The sequence below is a fragment of the Pseudophryne corroboree genome, chromosome 5, assembly GCF_028390025.1.
Source record: "Pseudophryne corroboree isolate aPseCor3 chromosome 5, aPseCor3.hap2, whole genome shotgun sequence".
Lineage (NCBI taxonomy): Eukaryota > Metazoa > Chordata > Amphibia > Anura > Myobatrachidae > Pseudophryne > Pseudophryne corroboree.
Genome location: NC_086448.1, coordinates 726,085,256 through 726,105,715, shown reverse-complemented (window position 1 = coordinate 726,105,715; position 20,460 = coordinate 726,085,256). Strand labels below are relative to the sequence as shown.

At 45.2% G+C, this 20,460-nt stretch overlaps 1 protein-coding gene across 13 annotated transcripts in view; it reads right to left on the bottom strand.

Annotated features, from left to right (window-relative positions):
- RALYL (RALY RNA binding protein like) overlaps positions 1-20,460 on the bottom strand; it is a 1,174,022-nt gene that overhangs the window by 911,382 nt on the left and 242,180 nt on the right. For 7 of the 13 annotated variants that reach the window (XM_063924013.1, XM_063924012.1, XM_063924015.1 and 4 more), the window contains 2 exons: positions 19,660-19,813; positions 15,696-15,849 (listed from right to left, as the gene is read on the bottom strand). The exons of 4 other annotated variants lie outside the window; for them this stretch is intronic. Coding sequence is in view for 2 of the 9 variants with exons in the window: in XM_063924010.1 (XP_063780080.1) it covers positions 16,128-18,263 (2,136 nt within the window). In the remaining 7 variants the exon portion in view is untranslated. 2 more of the 13 variants (XM_063924010.1, XM_063924009.1) reach the window with 1 other exon arrangement.

The following is a 20,460-nucleotide window of genomic DNA, read 5'->3' as shown; positions in this document are numbered from 1 at the left end:
TGGCTGGAACCAGTTAAATAATAAATGAAGCTTGAGAGCGATGCAATATGAATGAAATGTAGAACTTGAGAGCGGAGAAATAATAATACCGGTGGAGAGTGATAAACTGTAGAAAGGACACCGGCCCTTTAAGAGAAGCTGTACTCTGCTGGAAGCTGGGCTGGAAGCAGGTAATGTTGTAGCTGGAAACAGATGAATCCACAATGGATCGGAGAGTCAGGCTACACCGCAGGTGGAATGCTGGTGCGGGTCTCTATGGTGGAAGTCTTGAGACAGGAGCTGGAACCTGGAAGACAATCACAGGAGAGAGACAAACAGGAACTAGGTTTGACAACCAAAGCACTGACGCCTTCCTTGCTCAGGCACAGTGTATTTATACCTGCAGCAAGGAAGGGATTGGCTAGGCAATTATGCGGATTAACAATACTGACAAAAGATTGGAGGAAATGATCAGCTGACTGAATCCAAGATGGCTGCGCCCATGCAGACACTTGGAGGGAAGTTTGGTTTGTAATCCATGTGGTAATGAAAACAGTAATGGCGGCGCCGGCCACTGGAGACAGGAGACGCCAGGCTGACAAGTGCACATCCAACCACGCGGACACAGCGGAGGCCGCGGCTGACGTAATCGCCACTCTGACACTCTGCATGCAGAAGCTCAGGGACGGCGGCGGAGGCCGCGGGAGACGCCATGCCAGATGTAATAAGGCGTTACTGTGACAGCGTCTCAGAGAGACAGGAGAGGATGCAGGAATGTGAACATTAGGATAACAGATGGGATCCGGTCCTGGAGCGCTGAGCCAGCCTTAGGAGGCATCTGATGGGTAAGAAATGGCGTCCAGATACCCGGATCGTGACAGCACCCCCCCCCCCCCCCCCTTTAGGAGTGGCCCCAGGACACTTCTTTGGCTTTTGAGGAAACTTGGAATGGAATCTCCGGACCAAGGCAGGAGCATGGACATCAGAAGCATTGGTCCATGAACGTTCCTCAGGGCCGTAACCCTTCCAGTCAATAAGATACTGTAGTTGACCGTAACGGTGACGTGAGTCCAGGATCTTGGCCACTTCATACTCAACGCCTCGTTGAGTTTGGACTTTCGGAGTTGGAGGAAGTGAGGAATGAAACCGATTCAAGATCAGCGGTTTCAACAGGGAAACATGGAATGTCCTGGGTATTTTTAAGAAGGGAGGCAACTGAAGTCTGTAAGCAACAGGATTGATGACTTGTTCAATCTTGAAAGGACCGATATAGCGAGGTGCAAACTTCATACTGGGAACTCTTAACCTCAAATTCTTCGTGGATAACCATACCCGATCACCCACCTTGAGAGCAGGAACTGCTCGACGCTTCTTATCCGCAAACTTCTTGTACCTGAACGATGCCTTGAGCAGAGCTGATCGTACGCTCTTCCAGATATTGGCAAACTGATGCAAGGTGATATCCACTGCGGGAACAGAAGTTGCTGGAAGCGGTTGGAACTCAGGGACTTTAGGGTGGAATCCAAAGTTAGTGAAGAATGGTGTTGAAGCAGATGAAGAATGATACTGGTTGTTATGACAGAACTCGGCCCAGGGAAGTAATTGAACCCAGTCATCTTGAGAGGAGGACACATAGATGCGGAGGAAGGCCTCCAAGTCCTGATTCACCCTCTCGGTTTGACCATTGGTCTGAGGATGGTAAGCCGTGGAAAACTTTAGCTTGACTTGGAGGACTTGACATAAACTTCGCCAGAATTTGGCTGTGAATTGAACTCCTCGATCTGAGATAATTTCTTCAGGAAGACCGTGGAGTCGGAAGATCTCTTGTATGAATACTTGAGCCAACTTGGAAGCTGACGGAAGACCGGTGAGAGGAATGAAGTGTGCCATCTTGGTGAACCGGTCAACTACCACCCAGATGGTATTGAACTTGTTGCACATGGGTAAATCTGTAATAAAATCCATCAACAAATGGGTCCAAGGTCGACGGGGAACAGATAGTGGAACCAGTTGCCTCGCAGGCGACTGGCGGGATACCTTATGTTGAGCACACTTTGGGCAAGATGCAATAAACTCCAAGACGTCCTTTTTCAGAGTTGGCCACCAATAGGACCTAGAGATAAACTCCAGGGTTTTTTGGATACCTGTATGTCCGGCAAAACGGGAAGCATGGGCCCAATGCATGAGCTTCTTCCTTAGCATCGGTTTCACAAAACTTTTCCCTGATGGGGGCGTAGAGTCTATCCCTACCGTGGAGAATGCCAACGGATTTATAATAGGATGCTTGTCTGAAGACTCTGACTCATTTTCTTGCTCCCATGAGCGGGAAAGGGCATCGGCCTTGCGATTCTGAGAGCCCGGACAGAACTGGAGTTTAAAGTCGAACCTGGAAAAGAAAAGTGCCCATCTGGCCTGACGAGGGTTGAGACATTGTGCGCCTTTCAGATATAAAAGGTTCTTGTGGTCTGTAAGTATGGTGATTGAATGAGAAGCTCCCTCCAACAGATACCTCCACTCTTCTAGAGCGAGCTTGATGGCTAGCAACTCCTGGTCGCCAATGGCATAGTTGCGCTCAGCTGGGGAGAACTTCCGGGAGAAGAAACTGCAAGGGTGTAAATGGCCATCTTTAGCCCTCTGAGATAACACCGCTCCTACTCCAACGGAGGAGGCATCCACCTCTAAGATGAAAGGAGAGTCGATGTCAGGCTGTTTCAGAACAGGCGCAGAGATGAACCTTTGTTTTAAAAGATGAAATGCTTGCATGGCTTCTTCAGACCACTTGGACGGGTTAGCACCCTTCTTAGTGAAAGCAGTAATAGGCGCCACAATGGTGGAAAAGTCTCGTATAAACTTTCGGTAATAGTTGGCGAACCCTAAGAACCTCTGGACCCCTTTGAGGGTTAAGGGTACCGGCCAATTTTGGATTGCTTGTAGTTTCTCAGGATCCATCTCTAGTCCGGAACCGGACACAATGTACCCTAGAAACGGAATGGACTTGACTTCAAAGACGCATTTCTCTAATTTGCAATAGAGATGATTGACACGGAGACGGGACAGAACCACTTTAACCCAAAAACGATGTTCCTCTAAATCGTTGGCAAAAATGAGGATATCGTCTAGATAGACCACGACATGACGGTATAGAATGTCTCTGAAGATCTCATTGACAAAATGCTGGAAGACAGCTGGAGCATTGCTCAATCCGAAGGGCATGACGAGGTACTCATAATGTCCGTCACGGGTGTTAAAGGCGGTCTTCCACTCGTCACCCTCACGGATCCGGATGAGATTGTATGCACCTCTCAAGTCCAGCTTTGTAAAGATGGTAGCTCCGCTAACTCTGTCAAAGAGCTCAGTAATCAGGGGTAAAGGATAACGGTTCTTGATGGTAATGTCGTTCAAACCTCTGTAGTCGATGCACGGCCGCAGACCACCATCTTTCTTTTTTACAAAAAAGAAGCCTGCGCCGGCTGGGGAAGAAGAAGGTCGAATGAACCCCTTTGCTAGGTTCTTTTTAATGTATTCCTCCATAGAATGCGTCTCAGGCAGAGACAACGGATAAGTTCGGCCTCGAGGTGGAACCTTCCCTGGAACGAGATCAATCGGGCAGTCCCATTCTCTATGAGGAGGAAGGATATCAGCAGAAGCTTTACTGAACACATCCGTGAAATCTTGATATGGAGGAGGTGGAACATCAGACGACCTGGGGGAGGAAGAACAGACAGGCAATACTTTAAACAAACATGTCTCAGCACAGGAGGAACCCCATGCCAGGATTTGCGTAGTCGTCCAATCAATTGTAGGATTGTGAAGACGGAGCCATGGAAGGCCCAGGACCACAGGATGTGTGGCTCTTGGAATCACTAAAAAATAAATAAGTTCGGAATGAAGAACTCCCACTCTCAGACGAACTGGTAGAGTCCTTAAAGAAATAACTGCGTCAAAAATTTTGCTGCCATCCACGGCAGTTAAAGAAATGGACGAAGGAAGTCTCTCGGTGGGTAGGGACCACCGTTTAACATAGGCTTCGGTAATAAAGTTCCCAGCTGCTCCGGAATCAAGGAGGGCAATGACGTTCCGATAACGTTGAGCAACTTGAAGCGAGACTGGGAGATTACAATCTTGAGGAGATGGAGAGGAGATCATTACTCCTAGCCGGCCCTCTCCTGGGCGAGCTAGGGTTTGGAGTTTTCCCGGACGTTTGGGACAGGCATTAATGGTGTGAGACAGAGCTGCACAATAAAGACAGAGAGACTCGGAGAGACGTCTTCGGCGCTCAGCAGGAGTTAAACGGGAACGGCCAATTTGCATGGGCTCATCTTTAGTTGGTGACAGTTGGCGAGGAGGAGGAGCAGAAGATTTTGGAGCAGATGATCTTCCACGCTCAGTTGCTCTCTCTCTGAAACGTAAATCAACTTTCGTGCAGAGTGAGATTAGCTCATCTAACTTAGAGGGTAAGTCTCTGGTAGCTAACTCATCTTTAATACGCTCAGATAAGCCATGCCAGAATGCAGCATACAGAGCCTCGTCGTTCCATGCCAGTTCGGATGCCAGGATCTGGAACTGTATCAGATATTGTCCTACAGTACGTGACCCCTGGCGTAAACGGAGAATCTCGGATGAAGCTGAGGTTACCCGGCCTGGCTCGTCGAAGATGCGCCTGAATGTTGACACGAATGCAGTGTAAGAAGATAGCAGGGTGTCGGACCTCTCCCATAACGGTGATGCCCAATCAAGGGCTGAGCCACTGAGAAGAGAAACAATGTAGGCAATTTTTGTACGGTCACTGGGAAAATTGCCAGGTTGTAGCTCAAACTGAATCTCACTGGTTGAGAAATCCCCTGCAGAATCTTGGAGATCCGTAAAATTTTGCTGGCGTTGGAAGATGAAGACGTGGAGCAGAAATGGGTAAGGTGGGTGGGGTTATAGCTGGAGTCACTGTGGTTGACGCACCAGACGCGCCTGATCCACGGAGAGTTGTCTGAATCCCATCCAGCCGAGTAGAGAGATCCTGGAGACAGCGGATGATGTGGCCCTGTGCAGCCTCCTGATGTTCTAGTCGGGCTGCCAGTTCTTGCATCGGCCTGGCCGCTTGATCCTGGTCTCCGGCTGGATTCATTAGGTCAGTGCTTACTGTCACAACTGAGGGCCTGAGCTGACGGGAGGCAGCCTCAGTTGTAGGGGCTGAGATGTACCGGAACCTGGGAGGTTGTATCAGACCCCTGGACATGTAAGTAACATGAAGAAGAACCGCCCGAAGGCGTGACCACGACAACTTGAATAAAAGTCAATGATGTTTATTTATGACAAACTCCATGCATCACAGTAGCAGTAAAAGAAACATAAAATCAGCAGAGAAATAATACAGTTCCTGGGTACTACAGGGTGGCAGGGGCCACAGAGATCTGGTAGTATGAGACAGTTCTTATTATCTGCGAGTTGGAAAGTCCTTACCAGGCCTGACTGTAGCAATGAAGAAAGCCCAGGATCGTACCAGCTGGTGTTCCAGGGAAAGCTGGACTGCTGTAAATAAAATAGCTGCTGTGGGTTCTGGTTGGAACCAGACAGATGTTGGCACGGAGTGGATACTGGCTGGAGCCAGTTAAATAATAAATGAAGCTTGAGAGCGATGCAATATGAATGAAATGTAGAACTTGAGAGCGGAGAAATAATAATACCGGTGGAGAGTGATAAACTGTAGAAAGGACACCGGCCCTTTAAGAGAAGCTGTACTCTGCTGGAAGCTGGGCTGGAAGCAGGTAATGTTGTAGCTGGAAACAGATGAATCCACAATGGATCGGAGAGTCAGGCTACACCGCAGGTGGAATGCTGGTGCGGGTCTCTATGGTGGAAGTCTTGAGACAGGAGCTGGAACCTGGAAGACAATCACAGGAGAGAGACAAACAGGAACTAGGTTTGACAACCAAAGCACTGACGCCTTCCTTGCTCAGGCACAGTGTATTTATACCTGCAGCAAGGAAGGGATTGGCTAGGCAATTATGCGGATTAACAATACTGACAACAGATTGGAGGAAATGATCAGCTGACAGAATCCAAGATGGCTGCGCCCATGCAGACACTTGGAGGGAAGTTTGGTTTGTAATCCATGTGGTAATGAAAACAGTAATGGCGGCGCCGGCCACTGGAGACAGGAGACGCCAGGCTGACAAGTGCACATCCAACCACGCGGACACAGCGGAGGCCGCGGCTGACGTAATCGCCACTCTGACACTCTGCATGCAGAAGCTCAGGGACGGCGGCGGAGGCCGCGGGAGACGCCATGCCAGATGTAATAAGGCGTTACTGTGACAGCGTCTCAGAGAGACAGGAGAGGATGCAGGAATGTGAACATTAGGATAACAGATGGGATCCGGTCCTGGAGCGCTGAGCTAGCCTTAGGAGGCATCTGATGGGTAAGAAATGGCGTCCAGATACCCGGATCGTGACAGGGAAATAGGAAAACTACGTAATTATTATTTTAATAAATCTCCCCTAGGGTGATGAAAAAGCGGTTGACATAAGGACATCATTACCGATGCGTGGCTTGCGTTTTGTGAGTGATAACGCCCAAACGAACAATTGGATCAAAATTTGCATTGCACCTCCAGTGTACAGAATTTAATAAACTACAAAAATGTGAAAGCCCTCACTCACTCACTCACTGACTCATCACAGGTATTCTACAGTTGGGAAATAAGAAAACTACATAATCAGAATTTTAAAAACCCTCTCCTAATGGGATGAAAAGGGGGTTGACATAATGATGTCATTACCGATGCATGGCTTGCATTGCGTGAGCTATAACGCCCAAATGGACAATCTGATCAAAATTTGGATTGCACCTCCAGTATGTAGAATTTAATAAACTACAAAAATGTCACTTTTTACCGTATCTGCTACGGGTGCTCCTAAGGTAACGCCAAGAACAATGTATCAATATTTACTTACATTAACACATCTCAAATTTACATCTCTATAGATTTATCAAATTTTAACACTCATTTATAAATATTTACAACCATGAAAATCAGAAACTCCCGTGAGAAGAACGGGTAGAACAGCTAGTATGCAATAATCCCTTTAACCTAATATTATGTAAGTAAAGCTAACTAAAAAAAGATGAGGAAATCTTCTCAGATGATGATGATGATGAACTCAAGAATCTAATCAGAATATACAATTTATTCGCAAGTGTTTGGTAAATATATTTATACATGTTGACTATATCAGACTGTACATGTACTGTACACAGAGCAGACAGTCTGAGTAGCAACCTGTGTTAAACATGGACATCTGACAAGATGCAGCGCATCCTCTGAATGCAGTATTAAAAAGGTGATTTATATTCCCTGAAGCAGCCGTCAAGCATGATGTTTTACAGATCAGAATTTTATTACTGATAATATAATAAAGTGCTGGCTTTTACTCATATAAGTTGTGTGCTGCTTTCCTGACTTCCAGGGTCGCTTCCAATATTACATTTCCATCCGTGCATCATTACCTCAGTATCTGTATGTTAAGTGTGTGCAATTCATTCAATCAATTTCATATATATTTCTATAGATGTACATATTTTTTCCTTATTACAGGTTTCCAGTCAGATTTGAATATCAACTTAAATAGATGGTGTTAGATGTCAGTGGTACAATCTTTTATTAAGAAAAACAATGCTTCCCTGTCACTGCACTGCTATATGGGGATAATAAGGAGGCGTCCGCATGTGTTCTGACTTTTCACATTTTCCTGCCTTGTATTTGTACAGTTCGCAGGTTTGTTATCTAAGAGACACTGAAATCTGAGGAGGAGACTTCAATTCTTAGCAATGTGCCACCAGATATCAACGTGATATCCAGCTGCATACCCGACCATTCAATACAGTAGACCAGTGTGGTCCAAACTTCAGCTAGGCACACATTATCCAATTTTTATGGCCATCCTGACAATCGGGGGCTCTTTTGCGCTCGCCCCGCTGCCGGCATTCCGGCGGTTGGGATCCCTGTGCTGGTATGCTGGGCGCCGGGATCCCGGCGGCCGGCCAATCATAGTACACCCGTCGGTAATGTCTCCTGACCGCCAGTCACATTACTACATCCCGGTATAATATATAATTATCATGTTCACCATGAGAATGACAGCGAACTCAGCATTGTGACGTGATAGTAATGTGATTTAAAGCATTATAAACCCAGCTTTAGAACTGGGTAGCCAACAAGGCTATGTGCTTTAAATCAGATTACTACCGTGTCAGCATGCCATGTTTGAAATGTCACTGTCCACATTCTCATTGTCAGCATTATAACTATTGACTAATTGGACTGAGTGCCTTGGGAAACACTGAGGTAGGCCATCTTGGCTCATTGACTGAAGGTGTTGGTTGTGGAGGCAGTCCCAGCACATTGCTATAATTTTCCATATGGAAACTTCAAATTTGACAAATCCTCTTAATACATAATTTCATTGGTTAGAAAGAAAACCATCGAACTCTCACATAAAGCCTCCCAATGTTGCGCTAGTTCCTTATGTAATTCTTACAACTTACTGTCACAACTTCTAATAACACTATTGTTGTTCCAATTAATATACTTTGCCCGCAGGCCTCAAGATATTTAATAACAACATGAGGTTATATCCACTAAATATGTTCAGGGTGTTCAGGTTGTCTGTTGGTGGAAAATCTGTCACCAGTGGCGTTTTAACAGAGGATGAGGCCCATGTGTACCTCCGGGTGGGCCCCCTCCTCTGTATGTCACAGTATACTCTGGCATTGTGCCGTAGTCTACTGCACATGCACAGGTCTCTGGAAACATGGCGCCGCCATGTTCAGGAGACCAAAATCAGTACTGCGCATGCGCGGCAGCCATTTTGGTGGTGATTTTAACCACGACAACAGCACCCAATGCCCAGAAAGGTAAGTATTAAAAATTGGTGCACCTATTATAGAAACTGATGCTGGAAGATTGTGGTATCAAGCACAAATCTATAGGAAATGTACATCATATCGTCTTTCACCCATAATGCCGGTGGCTTACATTGCCCTCCAGCTTCAAAGGATAAATGAAATTAGTGCTACACCCAGTGTATTGCAGTATATATTAAGAATAAAAGACAAGACCAAACATGTGCTCATTCCCATACAGTATTAATCACAACGTGCTGTTCCAGAGCAATACAGATACTTCTTAAAATTAGTATGAAAACAAAGGAAAATGTCTGAGCCATTCAAACTGTGTCTCATAACCCCTGATACCCACTTCTGCAATGGAACTGTGCCCGTTTCCAGATGACTGGGGCAAGTATGCCCTGGTAAGGATAATGGCTATGAAGTAAAGTGTACAGATGGTGTGGTACAGCTGCAGAGGCGCACACAACTCAGCATACGGGTAAATATGTGCATTTAGTTCCCTGCATGCAAAGTAGGAGCAATTATATTTGACTTGTGTTTAACTTTGCATTGGCCCTATGTGAGGTATATTTAGCTGGGGAGTAGCATAGTTTAATTTATCCTATCCTCGATTAGACCGAACAGAGGCGCATTAAAAGGGTCATTCCGAGTTGATCACTAGCTGAAAATGTTCGCTGAAAAGCGATGATGCCAAAAAACTTCTGTCCTTGCGTATGCAGCGCAATGCGCACGAGCGACGTACTTTCACAACGGCCGATGTAGTTTAACACAAGGTTTAGCGAAGCTTTTCAGTCGCACTGCTGGCCGCAGAGTGATTGACAGGAAGTGGGCGTTTCTGGGTGTCAACTGACCATTATCAGGGAGTGTTCGGAAAAATGCAGGCGTGCCAGAAAAAACGCAGGCGTGGCTGGCCGAACGCAGGGCGTGTTCGTGACGTCAAAACTGGAACTGAACAGTCTGAAGTGATCGCAAGCGCTGAGTAGGTCTGAAGCTACTCTGAAACTGCACAACATTTTTTTGTAGCCGCTGTGCGATCCTTTCGTTCGCACTTCTGCTGAGCTAAAATACACTCCCAGTGGGAGGCAGCATAGCGTTTGCACGGCTGCTAAAAACAGCTGGCGAGCGATCAACTCGGAATCACCCCCTAAGAGAGCAGAGGGCCCATGTGTAGGCTCCATGCATGCACCCTCCTCACTGGCATTGGCCACACCACTGTAGACTCTGGCTTTATGCCCAGTATGCAAGTATCATTTTATAAGGCAACCAGCAAAGCCTCCTTGTGTGTCCTAACCGCAGCATGGCGTATTGAGGCTGCACGTATGAGGGCACATCTGTATAACCAATACATTCATTCAAATTAACTGTATTTCTTTTATTCATTATTATTATAATGTATTTAAATGAAAGAGAACCTTTTTAAAGAAACATTTGTATTCTATAATGAACTGCTACCCATCTGAAATGAAATAAAAGAAGTAACTAATAGAGCTGAGTGATTTACGAAAGTTTGCTGTAATCACACTTTCCATTTAGTTTTCAAGAGATGAATTTTAAGAAAACCTGCATAATCTTTTTGTTCCCTTTGCTCAATTTAAACTGTCAAACATGCAGACAAGAAAAACCCGAGCAGCCAACACATTGTAAGATAATTCCATTTACAGAAGCAGAATACATACATCAAGTGTTAGTACAAGGATCACTTCTGTCACTCTCCACATTAAAGCTCATATTTTTAAACTCTGATGTATTAGTATGTGGAAGACTGTACAGTCTTATATACACCAGATATCGTCAGTGCGGTGTGCGCTGGTCCAGCATTCGCCGCCCCCACCTCCTGCGCATGTAATGTCATAACAAGTGCTGGGGAGTCTTGCGGAGGAGCCGAAAGGTGACTTTCTTTGCAGTAGATTCCTATATGTTTCTATCTATCTATCTATCTATCTATCTATCTATAGATCATAACTGCCAACAAATGATCAATGTAAATCAGTACCTCGTGCGACGAAGGCACGCGTGTCAGAAAAGGGTGTGTGGCCTTGACTGGATGAGGCGTGGTCAGGGGGCGCAGAGAGTCCATGAGAGTCAACAGGGTACAGGAAGGTTTCTGAAGTACAGTAGGTGTGATAGATTGGAGGCATCTATGTCATGAGTGGTTTCATGTCATGGGCAAATATGGACTTGGTTCCCTTTAACTATGAACACTCTCTCTCTATATATATATATATATATATATATATATATATATATATATATATTTATATACTAGCTGAATCCCCGTGCTTCGCTATGGAATTTAAAGAATAATGGCAATCTTTGTCAGGCCGCACCTCTGGGCTTCCCCGGCTTGATGATGTCAAAATGCTGGTGCTGAGGAGAATAATCCACCGCCTTCTCTGCCACATCCCGATTCTAATGCTGCCCTGTTCAGTGCTGTAAATGCTGCGACGACAGGCCAAGCTCAACCCCCTGTATGTTAAATATGTTAGGTTTGCAGGCTGACTCTATGTCAAAGGGCCCTAGGTCTCCTTGCTTAGCTTCGTCACTAAAGAATGCCTCTGACTCCACCCGTGTGTATCTCTTTACCTACCCGTGTTTGCATCTGCCCTTACCTGTAGGTGCCTCTGCTCCTACCCGTATGCCTATGACCCTACCCGTGTGTGCCTCTGCCCCTACCCATGTGTGCCTCTATCCTTACCTGTGGGTGCCTCTGTACCTACCTGTGCCTCTATACTTACCTGTGGGTCCCTATGCCCCTACCCATGTGTGCCTCTGCCCCAACCTATGGGTGCCTCTGTCCTTACAAGTGGGTGCCTCTGCCCCACCCCATGTGTGCCTCTTTGTAAATTGCTCCAGGCATTCCAAAGTTATGCCGAAAACTATGGCTTTTTACATGTCACCCCCTTCCCACCCCCATCTCTAGGGGTGCTAGATTTGTCTTACCCCCCACAGTATTTTTTATCAGAGTGTAAGACATCTGTGCACCAAGGGGGTCATTCCGAGTTGATCGCTCGCTAGCAGTTTTTAGCAGCCGTGCAAACGCATTGGCACCGCCCACTGGGGAGTGTATTTTAGCTTTGCAGAAGTGCAAACGCTTGTGCAGCAGAGAACCTGCAAAATGGTTTTGTGCAAAACAAGAGTAGCCCTGTAGTTACTCTTCATGTGCGTTGATTCTAACAATGGAGGGATGGCTTTTGACATCACACACCCGCCCAGCGAACGCCCAGCCATGCCTGCGTTTTTTTCTGCCACGCCTGACTGAAAACAGTCAGTTGACACCCAGAAGCGCCCTCTTTCTGTCAATCTCCTTGCGGCCGGCTGTGTGATTGGAATCGTCGCTAGAACCAGTGCAAAACCATAATGGACTTTGTACTAGTGATGAGCGGGTTCGGATTCTCGGAAACCGAACCCCCCCAGAACTTCACCCATTTTACACGGGTCCGAGGCAGGTTCGAACCTTCCCGCCTTGCTCGACTAACCCGAGCGCGCCCGAACGTCATCATCCCGCTGTCGGATTCTCGCGAGATTCGGATTCTATATAAGCAGCCGCGCGTCGCCGCCATTTTCACTCGTGCATTGGAGATGATAGGGAGGGGACGTGGCTGGCGTCCTCTCCGTTTATTGTTGAACTTGATTGCTTTATTGCTTAATTGTGGGGAGGACTGGGGAGCAGCTGTATAATATAGGAGGAGTACAGTGCAGAGTTTTGCTGATAAGTGACCACCAGTTTTTATCCGTTCTCTGCCTGAAAAAAACGCTCCATACCATATCTGTGCTCAGTGTGCTGCATAATATATCTGTGCTCACACTGCTTAATTGTGGGGACTGGGGAGCAGCTGTATTATATAGCAGGAGTACAGTGCAGAGTTTTGCTGACAGTGACCACCAGTATACGTTGTCTGCCTGAAAAACACTCCATATCTGTGCTCAGTGTGCTGCTTTATTGTGGGGACTGGGGACCACCAGTATAATCAATATTATATATGAGGAGTACAGTGCAGAGTTTTGCTGACAAGTGACCACCAGTATACTATATATAGCAGTACGATACAGAAGGCCACTGCTGTGCCTACCTCTGTGTCGTCATTAAGTATACTATCCATCTACATTCTATACCTGTGGTGCATTTTAGTTTTGCAGTTTGCTGACACAGTGACCACCAGTAAACTATATATAGCAGTACGACACGGAAGGCCACTGCTGTGCCTACCTCTGTGTCGTCATTAAGTATACTATCCATCTACATTCTATACCTGTGGTGCATTTTAGTTTTGCAGTTTGCTGACACAGTGACCACCAGTATACTATATATAGCAGTACGATACGGAAGGCCACTGCTGTGCCTACCTCTGTGTCGTCATTAAGTATACTATCCATCTACATTCTATACCTGTGGTGCATTTTAGTTTTGCAGTTTGCTGACACAATGACCACCAGTATACTATATATAGCAGTACGATACGGAAGGCCACTGCTGTGCCTACCTCTGTGTCGTCATTAAGTATACTATCCACTACATTCTATACCTTTGGTGCATTTTAGTTTTGCAGTTTGCAGACACAGTGACCACCAGTATACTATATATAGCAGTACGATATGGAAGGCCACTGCTGTGCCTACCTCTGTGTCGTCATTAAGTATACTATCCATCTACATTCTATACCTGAGGTGCATTTTAGTTTTGCAGTTTGCTGACACAGTGACCACCAGTATACTATATATAGCAGTACGATACGGAAGGCCACTGCTGTGCCTACCTCTGTGTCGTCATTAAGTATACTATTCATCTACATTCTATACCTGTGGTGCATTTTAGTTTTGCAGTTTGCTGACACAGTGACCACCAGTAAACTATATATAGCAGTACGATACGGAAGGCCACTGCTGTGCCTACCTCTGTGTCGTCATTAAGTATACTATCCATCTACATTCTATACCTGTGGTGCGCCTCTTTTTTTCTTTGCATCATGTGCTGTTTGGGGACAATTTTTTTGAAGTGCCATCCTGCTTGACACTGCAGTGCCACTCCTAGATGGGCCAGGTGTTTGTGTCGGCCACTTGTGTCGCTTAGCTTAATCACACAGCGACCTTGGTGCGCCTCTTTTTTTCTTTGCATCATGTGCTGTTTGGGGACAATTTTTTTGAAGTGCCATCCTGTCTTGACACTGCAGTGCCACTCCTAGATGGGCCAGGTGTTTGTGTCGGCCACTTGTGTCGCTTAGCTTAGTCACACAGCGACCTTGGTGCGCCTCTTTTTTTCTTTGCATCATGTGCTGTTTGGGGACAATTTTTTTGAAGTGCCATCCTGCCTGACACTGCAGTGCCACTCCTAGATGGGCCAGATGTTTGTGTCGGCCACTTGTGTCGCTTAGCTTAGTCACACAGCGACCTTGGTGCGCCTCTTTTTTTCTTTGCATCATGTGCTGTATGGGGACAATTTTTTTGAAGTGCCATCCTGCCTGACACTGCAGTGCCACTCCTAGATGGGCAAGGTGTTTGTGTCGGCCACTTGTGTCGCTTAGCTTAGTCACACAGCGACCTTGGTGCGCCTCTTTTTTTCTTTGCATCATGTGCTGTTTTGGGACAATTTATTTGAAGTGCCAACCTGTCTTGACACTGCAGTGCCACTCCTAGATGGGCCAGGTGTTTGTGTTGGCCACTTGTGTCGCTTAGCTTAGTCACACAGCGACCTTGGTGCGCCTCTTTTTTTCTTTGCATCATGTGCTGTTTGGGGACAATTTTTTTGAAGTGCCATCCTGTCTTGACACTGCAGTGCCACTCCTAGATGGGCCAGGTGTTTGTGTCGGCCACTTGTGTCGCTTAGCTTAGCCATCCAGCGACCTCGGTGCAAATTGTAGGACTAAAAATAATATTGTGAGGTGTTCAGAATAGACTGAAAATGAGTGAAAATTATGGTAATTGAGGTTAATAATACTATGGGATCAAAATGACCCCCAAATTCTATGATTTAAGCTGTTTTTTAGGGTTTTTTGAAAAAAACACCCGAATCCAAAACACACCCGAATCCGACAAAAAATTTTCGGTGAGGTTTTGCCAAAACGCGTCCGAATCCAAAACACGGCCGCGGAACCGAATCCAAAATCAAAACACAAAACCCGAAAAATGTCCGGTGCACATCACTACTTTGTACCCATACGACGCGCGTGTGCATTGCGGAGCATACGCATGCGCAGATTAGCCGTTTTTTTCACTGATCGCTACGCAGCAAACAACGGCAGCTAGCGATCAACTCGGAATGACCCCCCAAGTTTGGTATAAATTGCTCCAGGCATTTCATAGTTATGCCCGAAAACTATGCATTTTTACATGTCACCCCCTTCCCAACCCCACCCATAGGGGTGCTAGGGGTGTCTTACCCCATGCATTATTTATTTCCAGATTGTAAGGCATATGTGTACCAAGTTTGGTGTAAATTGCTCTAGGCATACATACACACACACATCCATTTTTATATACAGTATATATATATATATATATATATATATATATATATATATATGTATCTTGGATAATCCGGCACTCCTGTGCTGGTACATTAAGTGTTGGGTGCTCGTGCTGTTTTGAATACAAGTCCTCTGTTGCTAAACAAGCAAGCTGCACGTCACTCCATGAGAAAAAAAGTGCTTTAATGAATGTTGGTTACATGAGAAAAAATCAGCCTATCCGTTTTATCAACGGCTCGTTTCGGGACTTTGCATTGTCCCTTCGTCAGGATAACATATGGCTGCTGTGTTCTGTAACAAAAAAGCGTGCTGAAAAGAAAAAGAAAGAAAAAGAAAGTGTGCTAAAGTCTTACCTTATATCCCTGTAGATCTTGTATGCGTGTGCTCTGCTGCTGCCGGAGGTCGGGGAGGCGCGCCTGTGGTCCCGGTGACGTCGTCCCGGAAATGGCTGTCATTGGCTGCAGCTTGTTGCCATGGCAACCCGGCTAGCGTCCCCGGTCACCGGAGCTGCAGATTGCAGAAAGAAAACGTTAAACCACCGTGTGTGAAATGTAAAAGCATTAGAAAAGGGAATTACTTAAATATGATATGTTAAGCAAAAGCAGTATGGGACTGTGATGAAGGTGATGAAATGTTCAAGAAAAAAGTTAGAATAATAGGGAAGGCATGCTGAAGAAGTGCTGAGTTAGTGTATGATGGATGCTGCTGGAGGAACATAAGCAGAATGCATAGGAATGAACTATGTAAATGGACGATATAAATATTTTATGCAGCAAGGAAGTCTGTCAAAGAATGTTCCAGTTGATTTTCTCATTCAGTCCATTGGGATGAATGGTGTCCAGTTTAAAAATCCAGCGTGATTCTAATTTCTGTAAGGCTGTGGATTTATCTCCTCCTCTGATCATTGGTGGAAGCTGGTCAATTATTTGGTAACGTAGTTGGCCCAGACTGTGTTGGCATGTTTTAAAATGCCGTGCCACTGGCTGATCATTTTGTTCTCCTTGGAGAGATTTGGTTATCGCAGAGCGATGCAATGCCATCCTCTCTTTAAACATGCGGCTGGTCATGCCGATGTAATATTTATTACATGGGCATGTGATGTAATAAATAACGAACCGTGAGGAGCAGGTAAGGATCTGTTGGATTTCATATTTTTTATTTTTGTGTGGGTGCTGGAAGGTACTTCCTGAAATGAGGTATTTACACGTAGTGCAAGAGGCGCATTTATAGCAGCCCGGTTTTTTGCTGAAACCAAAAATGCCTGAAGATGGTATAAGGTTAGTGATATCCGCCTTAACAAGATGGTCGCGTAGGTTTTTTCCTCTCCTGAAGCTAGTCATTGGTGTTTTATTAGTAAAACATGGTAAACTAGGGTCAGTTTTCACTATTGGCCAGAGTGCCTTTGTTGCCCTTGTTATCATGGGGCTGGTGGTGGAAAAGGTAGTTGACCAGATGAATTTATCTTTAGTGTCCGCAGGAATTTGCTGGTTCAACAGGCCTTGTCTTGGAATTTGTAATACTTTTGCTTTTGTCTTTGCCAGTTCTATGGGGTCATAGCCTCTCTGGATGAATTTATTCATGGTGATGTCCAACGCAGCTGGCAGATCATCTGCGTTGCTGGTTATTCTGGCTATTCTGAGCATTTGAGAATGTGGAAGTCCCTGTTTAAGTGCCTTGGGGTGATGGCTGCTTGCTTCCAGAAGAGTGTTACGGTCTGTAGGTTTGTAGTAAACTGAAGTTTCCAAATGGCTCTGTTGATTGGTCACTATGACGTCTAGGAAATTGACTCTTGTGGTGCTGATTTTGAAGGTAAACTTGATGCTAGAGGGGAGATGATTAATGTTGGTCATCATTTCTAGAAATGCTTCTTCGCTGCTGTTCCAAAGCATGAAGCAGTCATCTATGTAGCGGGTATACCAACAGATATGTTTCTTATAGTCGGCGTTATTTAGAAAGAATTCTTGTTCCAGTTTAAACATGTAAATATTGGCATATGCCGGGGCTACTGCACTTCCCATGGCACAGCCTTGGGCTTGCAGATAATATCTGCCATCATACAGAAAGTAATTCCGTGTTAGCACCAAGCGTAGTAGCTGTAGAAAGAGGGGAATGTGAAATCCAAAAGGTTCTTGAATCCTGCTAACGAACTCCTGTGCAGCCTCCAGGCCCTCGCTGTGAGGGATGGAAGTATACAGAGAGTTAACGTCCATGGTGCATAGATATTGAAACTCCGTTGTATTGGAGAAAGTAGCTAAAGCTTTAAGAAAGGATGTTGTATCTTTAAGGTACGTATGTTCCTTGGTGATATGTGGCTGTAACAAAGAGTCGAGCAATTCGGCTATAGGATGGTATAAAGAGCCTCTTGCTGACACGATGGGGCGGCCCGGTGGTTCAACACAATTTTTGTGTACTTTGGGAACCGTGTATAGTACTGGTGTTATAGGAAACTTGACCAGTAAGGATGTTTTAATTTTGGTAGTTATCCAGCCATCTTGTTCTGCTTTTTCTAAGATGTCTGACAATTCTTGCTTATATTGATCCGTTGGGTCTCTGGTGAGAAGCTGATATGTGACAGTATCAGATAATTGCCTCTGTATTTCTTGTTTGTATTTATGTAAGTCCTGTATAACTACACTGCCGCCCTTATCTGCTGGTCGTATTATGATGGAGGTGTCAGCTTTGAGTGATTTTAGTGCTCTGAATTCTTCCGTTGTCAGGTTGGGATAAATTTTCGGTCGTGCTCCTTTAAATTTGTGGACTGCTTCATCCAACAGTCGACTGTAAGTTTTGATTGAAGCATTTGTTGATATGGGATCAAATTTGGATTTGTGGTGTTTTCTTAATTTGACTTCCATAGCCGTTGGTGGTTCAGCTTCCGGTTGTTTTTGAAAATATTCTTTCAATCTTAGTTTTCGTTCCATTTTATGTAGATCATTCTGCCATTCGAAGTCATCGTGGAAGTTTGTGGGGACATAAGACAAACCTTTGTTCAGTAGGGAGGTTTCTGCAAGTGAGAGATCCCTAGATGATAGGTTGAAAATCAAGTTGTCTTTTTGTTTTTTGGCTGAGACTTTACTGAGCCTTTTGTTTTGGCCGCTCCTTCTGGTAGTTCTCCTCCGGTATCTAATTTCGCTCTGGTGCGAACCCCTAAAGGGGGGCGTTGTGGGTTGATGGCATCGTCTGAGTCAGCTATTTTAAAATCGCTATCGCTATTAGAGTGTTGACGGTCCTTGGACCTCTGATCTCGACGTTGGCGCCAATTAGATCTATAATTGGTGCGGTTTTGCCTGGTGGAGTCTGTGCCCGTCAGCCAACGGTACACACGGTGTTCTTCGTAGTCAGATTTAACTACCTGGAGTTTGGTATTTTTAAATTTCAGTAGTTCTTTTTTATGGTTTTCAACTTGCTGATTTAATTTGATCCACCATGTATTGTGGTTGGGATCTTGTAGCATTTGTTGTTGCGACAGGTGGTATTCTTCTATGCGTGATCTAGTTGCTTTGAGTTCTTTCCCTGCCTCCTCTATTACTAGTAACATTAAATCAAAACTACACTTGTTCAGAACTGCTATCCATCGCCTGCAGAAGTCCGCATTCATGCGTCCTATTGTTGGCACGTTAAGGATTCTAAACCCGCGTGGTATGAGTTTTTGGCGATAGTATTCGGATAGAGTCGATCCGTGTAGCAAGTAGTCCACTTCCCGATTTCTTAGCTTCAGCAGTTGTTGATAAACATCGTTTGGGGTAAATTCCAGCGTGTCTGGGACTGCATCTACATCAAAGAGTATTTGTTCAGCTTGTTGTTGTGTAAAGCTTAGTGTATCTCCAGCTTGTAGTGTAAGACCTACAAAGTTGATGTCTCCAGAAGTAGCGGGGTTATTGCTTGCTTCAGACATGCTTGCTGTGTGGTGAAGTGTTTAGCTCACTTGGAACAAATGAAGATAAATGAAGATAAATGTATAAATCCGCTTTGGGTGCCTTGATACTACAGCTGTGTTTTGCTAACAGCTGCTGTACATGTGTATCTTGGATAATCCGGCACTCCTGTGCTGGTACATTAAGTGTTGGGTGCTCGTGCTGTTTTGAATACAAGTCCTCTGTTGCTAAACAAGCAAGCTGCACGTCACTCCATGAGAAAAAAAGTGCTTTAATGAATGTTGGTTACATGAGAAAAAATCAGCCTATCCGTTTTATCAACGGCTCGTTTCGGGACTTTGCATTGTCCCTTCGTCAGGATAACATATGGCTGCTGTGTTCTGTAACAAAAAAGCGTGCTGAAAAGAAAAAGAAAGAAAAAGAAAGTGTGCTAAAGTCTTACCTTATATCCCTGTAGATCTTGTATGCGTGTGCTCTGCTGCTGCCGGAGGTCGGGGAGGCGCGCCTGTGGTCCCGGTGACGTCGTCCCGGAAATGGCTGTCATTGGCTGCAGCTTGTTGCCATGGCAACCCGGCTAGCGTCCCCGGTCACCGGAGCTGCAGATTGCAGAAAGAAAACTTTAAACCACCGTGTGTGAAATGTAAAAGCATTAGAAAAGGGAATTACTTAAATATGATATGTTAAGCAAAAGCAGTATGGGACTGTGATGAAGGTGATGAAATGTTCAAGAAAAAAAGTTAGAATAATAGGGAAGGCATGCTGAAGAAGTGCTGAGTTAGTGTATGATGGATGCTGCTGGAGGAACATAAGCAGAATGCATAGGAATGAACTATGTAAATGGACGATATAAATATTTTATGCAGCAAGGAAGTCTGTCAAAGAATGTTCCAGTTGATTTTCTCATTCAGTCCATTGGGATGAATGGTGTCCAGTTTAAAAATCCAGCGTGATTCTAATTTCTGTAAGGCTGTGGATTTATCTCCTCCTCTGATCATTGGTGGAAGCTGGTCAATTATTTGGTAACGTAGTTGGCCCAGACTGTGTTGGCATGTTTTAAAATGCCGTGCCACTGGCTGATCATTTTGTTCTCCTTGGAGAGATTTGGTTATCGCAGAGCGATGCAATGCCATCCTCTCTTTAAACATGCGGCTGGTCATGCCGATGTAATATTTATTACATGGGCATGTGATGTGATAAATAACGAACCGTGAGGAGCAGGTAAGGATCTGTTGGATTTCATATT